Source organism: Globicephala melas, chromosome 21 (assembly GCF_963455315.2).
Source record: "Globicephala melas chromosome 21, mGloMel1.2, whole genome shotgun sequence".
In the NCBI taxonomy this organism is placed as follows: domain Eukaryota; kingdom Metazoa; phylum Chordata; class Mammalia; order Artiodactyla; family Delphinidae; genus Globicephala; species Globicephala melas.
In genome coordinates, this window is record NC_083334.1 from 12,539,102 (window position 1) to 12,551,164 (window position 12,063).

Below are 12,063 nucleotides of genomic sequence, written 5' to 3' on the forward strand. Positions count from 1 at the left end.
AAGGGTTAATAACTAATCCTCTTGGCGGACTGCCTTATTTCTCTTGAAAAACTCTATTTAAACAAACACACAAGTGAGGCGGCCTGGTCTCTCCTGGTGTGGTCTCCCCCGACACTTGGAAGGAGAGAACGTGTATCCTTAGCGCCTGTGGTGCCTTGGGCCTTGCAATCCACAGAAGAGGAAAAAGAACCTCACAGTGGTTCCAGAGCGTGGTTTGCACAACCCCGCCCATCCTTCCGGTCTCAGGAAGATGGTGCTTCTTCCAGGAAGCATCCCTGATGCCCACGCTCAGTTGGGTGGCCCTCCTGGGCACTCCCACGGCTTTCCTGGTTCATCTCTGGGTTGTGATTTTTCACACTGTGCTGTAATTGCCCATTTATGTGTCCTTCCCTCCCCTCTAAACTGCGGGGTTTTTCACCCTGGGATGCATTCACTCTCCACTGTGTCTCAGCTCAGCCTAGGGTCTGGCACACAGTAGGAGCTCTGTAACTGTCAGTTGAAGGTATAATAATAGTAAGTGCTCAATAAATCATAGTTATTCTAGGTCAGGCACTACGTTGAGGGCTTTTCATACATTATCATAATTCATCCTCACAGCAACCCTATCAGGCAGGAATACGTTAAACAGAGAGTTCAGTACTGTTGCCCAGGTCACACAGCTCGTGAGAAGTGGAGCCAGCACTGAGACCCAGGTGGAGCTCCAACACCCTGACCCAGATACTCTGAGAGAATGCAACAGCCCGCACCAATGGGGAAACATTCTGCTACCCAAATGACCATGTGGAAGTGGTTCTTACTCTGCTATAAGAATCCCACCAACCCCAAGAAAGTGAGGCGTGAGACAAGGCAAAGGTAGCCGTGAAACTGAGTCCCTTTCATTTCTCGGCATGAGCTCTATGTCTGTGGCTTGGATGTGCCTCCAGATTCTGGATCTGAGATGAAAAGTGTCCCTAGAGAAAAGCATTTGCAGATGAGGAAATAGGCCAAAAAGGATTCTAGGCCTCACGGACCTCTGAGACATGGCTAGGACTGGAAATGTGAACTTCCCACGTCCAGGGTCAGAACACTTGACTCCACCAGCCCGGGCTTTTGAATGTCCACACCGACTCCATTCACTACACGGGGGTCGGTTCCAGAGAATGTTCAGCCTGGCGTCTTCCTTCACCATGGTCATACTTGCCAAGAGGGCGCACCTTTTAATGATCTGTGATGTTCTCGTACCCTGAGGTGTACTTCATTCACAGTTTGGAGGATATGCTGGTTTCCAGTTAAGGGAAATTGCTAGTCAAGTGTGCTTTTCTCTTTTTAGAACAAAACAGACTGGCCCTTCTTTAACAAATACCACGTCCCCCCTCCTCCACAATGGGGATTGGGGTAAGTTATTATTTGCTTGCTTCTCACAAATAATATTATCATCATTTATACTCGCTAGTGTATGAATGACTAATACAAATGCCCCCTGCATCTACAGACAGCAGAGAACAAAAAGTCACTCACGGTTCCACACGTGTGTAGGCAGTAGGGAAAAGCTCTAACTTGGGAACGGCATTTTCATACATATCCCTAAACTCCTTTGAGGCCCATGTTCATTACACTGATGGACTGATAGCATTTCCTCCACCACGTTGGAACATAATGGAACTTTCCACAAAATCATGCCCTCGGATATGTCTCCGCACTGAGCTGCCTTTTGTACTTGTGCCTGTAGCATCCCAGATGCGCTGGCTCACACAGAACATCCTATGTTTAGGTGTGTACACTTGCAGGGTGGGGCTTGTATGTGGAAAAAATTTCACAAGGTTTACTGGTTGCACTAAAGCTCAGTGAAATGCTTTCAGGTCACTACAGTTTAGACACTTCACCTTAATACAGCAGCCACTGGGCTGGTTTCTTTAAGGCTATTTGCCATATTCATAAATCTCCGTGCGATCAGAAAGCTAGTAAGTCTCACAGATTCACCTGATGGCTTTGTGTCAGGAAGCTGTCAACCCCAGATGCCAGGAACACTGGAGTTGTGATGGTTGAGATTCGGGGATTTATACATATGCCTTTTGTGAAAGACTTCTATGTTGGAGCTCGTTGATTCATGAGGGACCTGAGTCTTCAAGGGCTAAGAGCTCTTGCCTGTTGGAGTTTAGCTGACAAATTCTTGGTGGCCAGCTGTTTTCCACATGGATCTGGTCTCCATCACTGGTCAGCTCATTTGTAATGGAGCGGTTGGGTGAGGAGTGACGGGTGGAAACGCCTGCAGATCTGTTATTAGCTATTTATAGCTTTCAGCCCAGGAACCATGCCAGAAGGACATGTGGCCATCGGCCCAATTACCTGAGAGCTGCAAGGGGCCCCCAACCCTGGATTTCAGGGACACCCAGATCTCCCATCACCTTAGGATCCTGTCCAGATTTCTTTTCAATGTAAAGAGTTCACAATGTCACATCAATTTTCCTTACTGAAGTGGGTTGGAGAGAATTAGGGAGAGAGAATGGTTAAAGGAATGGTTGAAGCTGCTGAGTGTTAAAAAAAAAAATTGAGGGACTTCCCTGGTGGCGCAGGGGTTAAGAATCTGCCCGCCAATGCAGGGGTCACGGGTTTGAGCCCTGGTACGGGAAGATCCCACATGCCGCAGAGCAACTAAGCCTGTGCGCCACAACTACTGAGGCTGCAGTCTAGAGCCCGCGAGCCACAACTACTGAGCCCGTGTGCCACAATTACTGAAGTCTGCGTGCCTAGAGCCCATGCTCCACAACAAGAGAAGCCACCGCAATGAGAAGCCTGTGCACCGCAACAAAGAATAGCCCCCTCTCGCCGCAACTAGAGAAAGCCCGCACGCAGCAACGAAGACCCAACCCAGCCAAAAATAAATAAATACATACATTTTTTAAAAAAAATTGAAAACTTAGAAATAAGTCAGTTTCCCTGACACACTCATGTGCTATTCAGACCATTACTGATTTCTGCATTTTTCAAACTGGGTGTGATAGTTCCATGTGGAAGAGAAAAAAAAAAAGGTTCTATGTACTAATATGCTAATAGGCTTTGTACATTTCCAAGAAGATGGCAGAGTAGGCAATTTTTCCAAACTTATTCCACCAAAGATCTTCCTTCTTTTGTCAAAAACTTATATCTTTGGAGAGTCAGGCATTCACTATATCATGATTAGAGAAATGCTGACATTCACATTGCTTCTCTATTTTCCATCAACACAAAGAAGAAAGTCCTAAACCCCTGGGGACTTCCTTGCTCTCAATTCAACGTTTCCAAAGGGTGCCCCTACCTAAAATTACTCAACACACAATCATCCTCTACTAGAGGGTAGCAATCACCATGTGAGAGGCTCACTACCTCTCTGAGACATACTTCACCTATACCAAGCCTTCTTAATCCACTTTAGCATTCATTATTGGTCCTGGAAACAGGAAGAACAGTGGCATGGCTAAGAATTTGGGACACTTACTTGAAGAAGTCAAGAGCATCGCTGACTGCATTGGCAAAATTGATATCCGTTGGGACATTTTTATATTCTAGGCAGTAAGTAGGTCTGACACCAAGAATCTCAACCTCACAGCCTAAGAAGGAAAAAGACAGTAAATGGTTACTTTCTTCAATAATCAAGGTAGGGTGATGAGCCTATTTTAGGAAGCAAATACCATTAGTCAAAACAAAAATTTTTGTTCCTTTTCATGAAATAAAAGAATGTATTATTGATAAGTGGTGTATTTAATTCTAATTTTGTTTAACTGGAGCAGAGGCTCTTAAACGTCTTTCCTATACAGCACTGGTGTCTCATGACAGGGACTGGCAAAAATTGGTTAATGGTTGTCTTTCCCAATTTGAAACAACAATAACAAAAATTAATTAGTACACAGAATGTCTCAATTGAAACTTTTTTCTATAGATTTTTTATAACTACTAATTCTTCTAGTGCACCTTTGCCTATTCTAGAACCAAGTATGAGGTTAATATCTGATTAGCCTGGGAATAAGAAAATAAAGACTTCACTAGTCTAGCTGGACTCAGAAGTACTGCACTGATGGGCAAGTCTAAAAATCACTGAGTTAAAGCAAGGGCCCTGAGCCGTCCCCTTACCTCTCCCAAAATGAAGTAAAAGAATGAAAGTATTCAGATGTTGGGAGCTGCTGTGGCTTCAGCTTTTCTGCCCCAGGCCCCTGAACAAGTTGAAATGGTTGCCCCGAGGAAGAGACATCCAACCTCCTTATCAGAAAATAGGGCAGGAGAGGAACGTGCCAGTCTCAGTTTGTTAGTTGGGTGTATTTACTGGGTACCTACTATGAACTAGTCACTACGTTCAGACATAGTGGTGTATTTAATTCTAATTGTGTTTGCTCCATCCTGTGGCATCCCAGAATCTAGCCTAGTAGGAGGAGGATTCCGTGCAAACAGTGTAATAGTTGAAGTCTAAAGTGAAGTGCACATTTACTGGGTGGTGAGGGGACTCAGATGAGGCACATTTAATGCAGATATTATTTCCTTCTGGAAGCTTTCCTCAAATCCCCGTGTTGGACTCAGTCTTACAGACTGTGTTTGGCCCATGCGTTGGGGTTAGAAGTGCGAAGAAAGGGACGTCCAAGCAAAGAGAGCAGCGGAAGCAAAGTTCAAAGTGAGGAACAATAAGGTGTGTGTGTAGAACAGCAAGCACGGTAACGTTCCCAGGCAAGGGGGTCTGGAGGCCAGATGGTGAGCTTTTTTGTAGCCCAGAGAAAATGATTCCCACTTACACTTGGTATGATCCTTACGAATCCTATAAAATAGCTGATGGTGCCTTCATTTTATACAGGAGGAACTGAGTCAAAAAGGTGAAGAGGGGGCTTCCCTGGTGGCCCAGTGGTTGGGAGTCCACCTGCCGATGCAGGGGACACGGGTTCGTGCCCCGGTCCGGGAAGATCCCACATGCCGCAGAGCGGCTGGGCCCGTGAGCCATGGCCGCTGAGCCTGCGCGTCCGGAGCCTGTGCTCCGCAACGGGAGAGGCCACAACAGTGAGAGACCCACGTACCACAAAAAAAAAAAAAGAAAGAAAAAAAAGGTGAAGAGACTTCCCCATTGTCTCAGGGCAATAAAGAGGAAGAGCTGACATTTGAATCTGGTTTTATCTGACTCCAAAACGTTAGGTATTCTTTTAAAACAGTATCTGACGAATTCAGACATGCAAGGACAGACATTATGGACATTAAGGACAGACAGACATTTTTCCATACTATTAAGATTTACTCAAGCTAATCGAGAAATAAGTCAAAATAAAAGAACCCAAGAACGAATAAGATAGGGTTTTAAAATAAATAGGAGTAAACGATGAAATCACAAAATATAGTTAAGTATTAGTAATATTAATGTAGTTATGTGAAAATATTTTATTGAAAAATAAGGTGCATATTTTAAAAAAATGTTTAATGTAATAACCTGGATCTAAAGTTCCCAATTATTTAACCAAAAAGGAAAGGAAAAGCATTTTCATTGTTGCTGGAGGGAAGGGATGGTCAATATATAGTGTTCATTCTAGACATTGATTTAAAAGTTTGGAATATACAGAAGAAAGTTGTATGCATAACTTCCAAATCACTAAAGGAAGAAAAAGAAGCATACAAAATTAATCAAATATCAAAGTACACGAAAAGAAAAAAAAAAGGAAATATCTAGGAAGCCCTAATATTGAAAGCATAATAAAAGAGAAAATCAAATATATTCAAAATAAATGTGAATGGGTTACACTCTACAAGAATGTCAACATGAAGTAACTATAAACTATTTTAAAAATTTACAGGTTAGGTAAAATGACACAGCAAGGTTAGATATAAAAGAATAGACCAAATAAACCCCCCCAAAAGTAAACCAAAAAATCAGCTCTCTCAATAGTATTCAAGTTGATTATGGTCTCAAAAGCCTGAAACAGCTACAAATCCACATTAATAGTTTAGAATGTAAATGAGTATTTATATACCATAAATATACACAAATATACATAATTATTATTAAAGAATTCTTATAAGAATGGAATTGTTATAAAAACACAAAAGTTGGAGAAACTGATCATATCCTCATCCACAAAGAAAATCGCATTAACTTCCAAAAAAGTAGAAATTATACAGCACAATGCATATTATCTGACCACAGGTAATAAAACTATAAATTAATTATAACAGTTAACTAAAAATAAATCCAACTCCTTATAAATAAAAAAGAAAACCTTTATGAAACGATGTAAAGAGGAAATGAAAACTTCACTGACAGACTAGTTATTAACAGTGAAAATTCTACATTTCAAAATTTCATGGGGGGACTTCCCTGGAGGTCCAGTGGTAAGGAATATGCCTTACAGTGCAGGAGACGCAGGTTCAATCCCTGGTCAGGGAGCTAAGATCCTGCATGCCGCGGGGCAACTAAGCCCGCGTGCCACAACTACTGAGCTCACACGCCTCAACTAGAACCCGCGCGCCACAACTACAGAACCCACGCACCCTGGAGCCCGTGAGCCACAACTAGAGAAGAGAAAACCCACACGCCACAACTAGAGAGAAGCCCGGGCACCACAACGAAAGATCCCACATGCCTCAACGAAGATCCTGCGTGCTGCAACTAAGACCATATGCAGCCAAAACTAAATAAAATAAATAAATAAATAATAAATAAATCTTAAAAAAAAAAACTTCATGGGACACATTTTCATTTAGGTCCGAAGCAAATCAGGAGCGCTGCCGTCACCGCTATAATCTGTTACTGTTATAGAACTTCTTATCAAGGCAGTTAACAACAAACAGAAATTTTAAATGAGTGGGGGAAATCAGGAGGCATGCATGAGTGTTTCTCTATGGGAACATTTAAAAAAAATTTTGTCTGCAACCCTTGGCAAAATACTCATTTTGCTTCATGACACAGTACAGGACACACACTCTCACAGAGGAAACAGAAGTTTCACTAAAATATGAGCAAAGCATGCTAATACTTTATTCTATTCTATTCTGTTTTAGGTGGGTTTTTTAAAACACTGGTTAACAATCCACAAACTGATGTCACTGTCCGTTATGAATCAAGACCAGTGTTTGAAAAACACCAATATGAAGCACACAGCTAGGAGTGGGTTTCTGGGTCACTCTCCTCCAGAGTGGCAATGTTTGGCAATATTTATATAATTTTTATTGTATACATGCTTTTCCTTGGAAACCACTTCAGAGGACATATTCTAAGAAAATAAATTTGTATATACAAGCACCTTTTTTACAATATTATTTAGAATATAAAATTAAGAAGCAATTTAAACATTTGGTAATAAAGGTATGGTTAAATTACAGCACATCCAAATAATGAAATACCATGCAGGCATATACAATTATTATGCCATTTGTATTTACTGCCATACTATTTTAAGTGAAAAAAGGCTAGTAAATAGTTTGTGAAGGATGATCTCATTTTTGTAAATACTTAAAGCATATTTAGGGCTTCCCTGGTGGTGCAGTGGTTAAGAATCCATCTGCCAATGCAAGGGACATGGGTTCGAGCCCCGGTCCGGGAAGATCCCACATGTCATGGAGCAACTAAGCCCGTGCACCACAACTACTGAAGCCCGCGTGCCTAGAGCTGGTGCTCCGCAGCAAGAGAAACCACTGCAGTGAGAAGCCCACACACTGCAACGAAGAGTAGGCCCCGCTCACTGCAACTAGAGAAAGCCTGTGTGCAATGAAGACCCAATGCAGACAAAAATAAATAAATAAATTTATTTTTTTTAAAAAGCGTATTTATGTCTAAGAAAGAGTGGAAGTGAATATAACAAAATATGACAGGGTGAGATTTGTGTGGCTGCCTTGGTAGACTTTTTTCGGCTAAACTGAAGCCATTCTGAACTTCTTTCTTCCTTTCCATCCCTTACTAAAGAAAGAGGAAAGCTTTCTCATCTGCCCAGGGTCCCTTGGGGGTAGGAATGGTCATGTGACTCACTACTGGCATTAAGATCTGCTGAGATGCTTCAAGTGGGAGGCTTTGCTTTGATATGAAAAAATTAACATGAGTTGCTAGCGCTACCTCTTTTCTTCTTCTGCAGTTTGGAATGTAGGTTGTAAGGACATGATCCCTGGACCGGCAGCAACCATTCTGAAACCATGAGTCAACAAGCATGAAGGGAAAAAGTTAATATGCTAATATAGAGCAGAAGGATCAAAAGAGCCTAGGTTTTTAAAATGACATTGTTAAACAGCTGAACCACATAAAGTACATACTTCTTATGTGATACAAATAAATTCCTATATGTTTAGTCACTGTTGGCTAGGTTTTCTAAAACTTGCAGTAGATAGTTCATAACTGATACAGAAGGATCATAGCTGACTTTTATATTCTTATTATTCCTTATTGAATTGAACTAACTTTCCTAAAATAAATATCTGTTATTTTTGTAATAAGAAACCAAAAACATATTTTTAGTGATAACTTCCAACTTCCTTCTAATATACCCATTAAGACACAAAAGTTCTATAGTATGAATATCTAGTTTTTAAAAATTATGAATAATGCTAATATAAACATTCTTGTACATGTTCTTTGATGCACTTAGGTATGCATTTCTGTTGTAATATGTGTAGGAGTAGAATTGCTAGATTTGGGGTATGCATATGTTCACCTTTATCAGATAATGCCAAATAGGTTTTCAAAGTTGCTATATTAATTTGCTCCTCCTGGCACGATATGAGACTTTGTTACTCCACCCTTGTCATCACTTGGATGTATAACTATTAATTTCCATTTAAGAATGACTTTACTTGCATCCCACAATCCAAATACCCATAGTTACTTCTTCTTTGAACCATGAGTTATTTAGAAGTCCCTGGTTATTTTCCAAGTATATAGAATTGAAATTTTTCTTTTTATTATTGATTATACTTTAATTACACTGTAGTCGGAGAACACATTCTGTATGATTTCATACAGTTCCAATTTGTTGAGAAATGCTTTATGGCTAAAATATGGCCATTTTTGACAAATGTTCCATGTGTACTTGAGAATAATGTATATTTAGTGGTAGCTGGGTACAGTGTTCTAGTAATATCAATTAGGTAAATATGTTAATTATGCTTCATAAATTTTCTGTATCCTTCTATATTTTATTTTCTTATATTATCAGTTACTGAGAAAGATATCTTAGAACTTATTATCATTGTGAATTTACCCATTTCTCCTTTTGGTTTTATCAATATTTGCTTTATTTATTTTGAGATTGTGTAATTAGGAGCATGAAAATTTAGAATTATTACAACTTCTTGGGAGATTGAACTTTATATCAACGTGAACTGTCTTTCTTTACCTTAAAAATAGTCTAAGCTTAGAGTCTGCACCGACTGATCTTATAGCTGCACCAGCTCTCCTTTGGTGAGTGTGTGCTATGTCTTTTAAAAATGCTATTACTTTCAACTTTTCTGCATACTTACATTTAATGTACACCTTTTATAAGCAGCATATATTAGTTTTTGCTCTTATCCAGTCTGATAGTTGTTTTAAATGTGAATTTCTATTAAAGTTTAACATAGATACATACAAAGTGAATAAATGATAAGTGTACTGTTCATCCTGACAAAGTAAATGCAGCTGTGTAGCCGGCACCCAGATCAGGAAACAGAACATAACCTTCACATACAGGCACCTTCTCGTGCCCCCTTTTAGTCACTGTTCTTCCAAGTGTAAACACTATTCTAACACTGTAGATTAGTTTTACCTGCTTTTGAACTTTATATAAATAGACTCATTCAGATTAATTGGAGTATTTAATGAAATATTAGTAAAAAACAATAAACGTTGACTTGCAATGTACTTAAGGAAATTTTTATGTTTAAATCAGCCACCTAAATACATGTCTTGTATTCATTACACATTTGACACTTTTTCTCTCCTTTCTTAATTCCTTTTGGATTATGTATGTATGATTATTATTGCTCCTTTTCCTCTCCTCTATCACCTTGCTATTTGTATATTTTAATTAATCTCTTTCTGGAATAGTGCCCTAGAGATGATTTTTAAAAATTGAAATATTGGTCAATCGAAATCTAATATAAATTTGCACTCCCACAACTTCCCAGGCAATGCAAAGACATTTAAACACTTTAACTTTGAATTTTACATTTCTCCTACCTTCTGTGCTTCTGTTGTCATGTATTTCCATTCCATATGGGTTTTTAATCTAAAAATTATTATTACTACTATTATTATTAGCTTAGTTTTTCCTACACGTTTACCCTTTCTGTAGCTCTTCATCCCTTCCTCCATCTCTGTGCTTCCATTTGTGACAATTTTCCTTCCACCTTAAGAATTTAGCATTTCCTCCACTCTAAACGTGCTGGCAATAAATTCTCTCACTGTTGTGTCTCTAGAAAAAGTCATTATATTGTCTTCCTTTAAAAAAAATTTTTTTTATTTATTTGGCTATGCTGGGTCTCAGTTGTGGCACACAGGATCTATTTCCCCGACCAGGAATTGAACCCAGGCCCCCTGCATTGGGAGCACGGAGTCTTAACCACTGAACCACCTGGGAAGTCCCTTGCCTTCATTTTTGAGGGATATTTTCACTGGATATAGAACTGATCATTATTTTTCTTTTATCATTTGGGGATATCGTTCTATTGTCTTTCTGGATTCCAGTATTTCTGTTGGAAAGTCAGCTGTCAGTCTTATCACTGCTTCTTTGAACAATTTTCTATTGCTGCTTTTAAGTTTTTTTCATTTCTGTGGTATCAGCAGTTCTGAAATTAATGGATTTCACAGCACTTCTTGAGTCTATGATTTGCTATTTCTTGTCTGTTTCAGAAAGTTCTCAAACTTTATCTCTCAAATATTACTTGTGTCTCATCTTCTCTCTCTAATCCTTCTGTGGCCTTTTCACTATGTCCCATGTGTCTCGAACATTCTTTTCTGCCTTTTTCATCTTTTTGCCTATTTAAGCCGGAGAGCTGTCTTCAGTTATAGAGTTCACCTTTTAAAAAAGATTCTAGTTTACTACTGCAGGTCTCCATTTTGTCATTTAGTTCTTTTATCATAGCTCTCTTTAAAGTCATATCGGTATCTGGACCAGTGGGTTTGAGTCTATTGTCTACTGTTTTTCTCTTGATTTTTCAGTCAAGACTTGCCTGTTTATTTCTCCTGAGTTTCCAGTCAGGACTTGTTTTCCCATATTCTGGGAATGCTGCATATTGTATACAAAAAACTGTAGATATCATTTGACACTCCATATGTTGTTATCTTTTTCTAGAGAGCGCAGGCTTTTGCTTATGAAGGGCACCTAGGCTACAGGCAGACCATCTTAACCCAGAGTGGAGTTAGTCAGGGATTAAGATGACTCAAAGCTCAGCTTGGGTTTTATGAAGGCTTCAGTCCTCCAGAGGGTTTCACCCCTAGTTTACTTCTAGCTCCTTCTTACTCCAAAGGCATTGTCCTTTATTGTCCCAACTGAAAGTCTAGGATGTTTACTAGATCTCTTCTGCTTGGTGGCCCATGAACTCCAATTTTTGTCATTTCCCCCATCCTGTGATTCTGTCAAAACCTCAGTTCAGTTTCTTAGTCTCCCAGCTGCTGTTTCTGCGATCAGTGTTTAAATGCAGGGGAGACATGGTGCCAATTTCCAGATACACCTTGTTCTCTAGGTCTTAGTCTGTCTCTGATCCGTCACACTGTGTGCGCGTGCATGCGCGCACACACACACACACGCACACACAGAGTCCAGCAGCGTTTTCAGTTGTTGCTGGCGAGAAGAGTTGTTTCAAAGTAGCTTTGCCTGTCATTGTACCAGTGGAACCCCAAATTTCAATAAATGATCTTTTAAAATAAAAAGTTACATTTTATTGGAAATGTGTCTCATAATGAAAGGAATAGGATGTTTTTAAAAGTCAGTTGGTAGGCTTCCCTGGTGGCACAGTTGTTGAGAGTCCGCCTGCCAATGCGGGGGACACGGGTTTGTGCCCCGGTCCGGAAGGATCCCACATGACGTGGAGCGGCTGGGCCCGTGAGCCATGGCTGCTGAGCCTGCGCGTCCAGAGCCTGTGCTCCGCAGCGGGAGAGGCCACAACAGTGAAAGGCCC

General features: G+C 40.1%; 1 protein-coding gene across 6 annotated transcripts in view; it reads right to left on the bottom strand.

Annotated features, from left to right (window-relative positions):
- Window positions 1-12,063, bottom strand: part of ENPP6 (ectonucleotide pyrophosphatase/phosphodiesterase 6) — a 126,641-nt gene that overhangs the window by 28,514 nt on the left and 86,064 nt on the right. For all 6 annotated transcript variants that reach the window (XR_009560537.1, XM_060291453.1, XM_060291454.2 and 3 more), the window contains one exon: window positions 3,455-3,566. Coding sequence is in view for 5 of the 6 variants with exons in the window: in XM_060291453.1 (XP_060147436.1) it covers window positions 3,455-3,566 (112 nt within the window). In the remaining variant the exon portion in view is untranslated. The remainder of the gene's footprint in view (window positions 1-3,454; window positions 3,567-12,063) is intronic.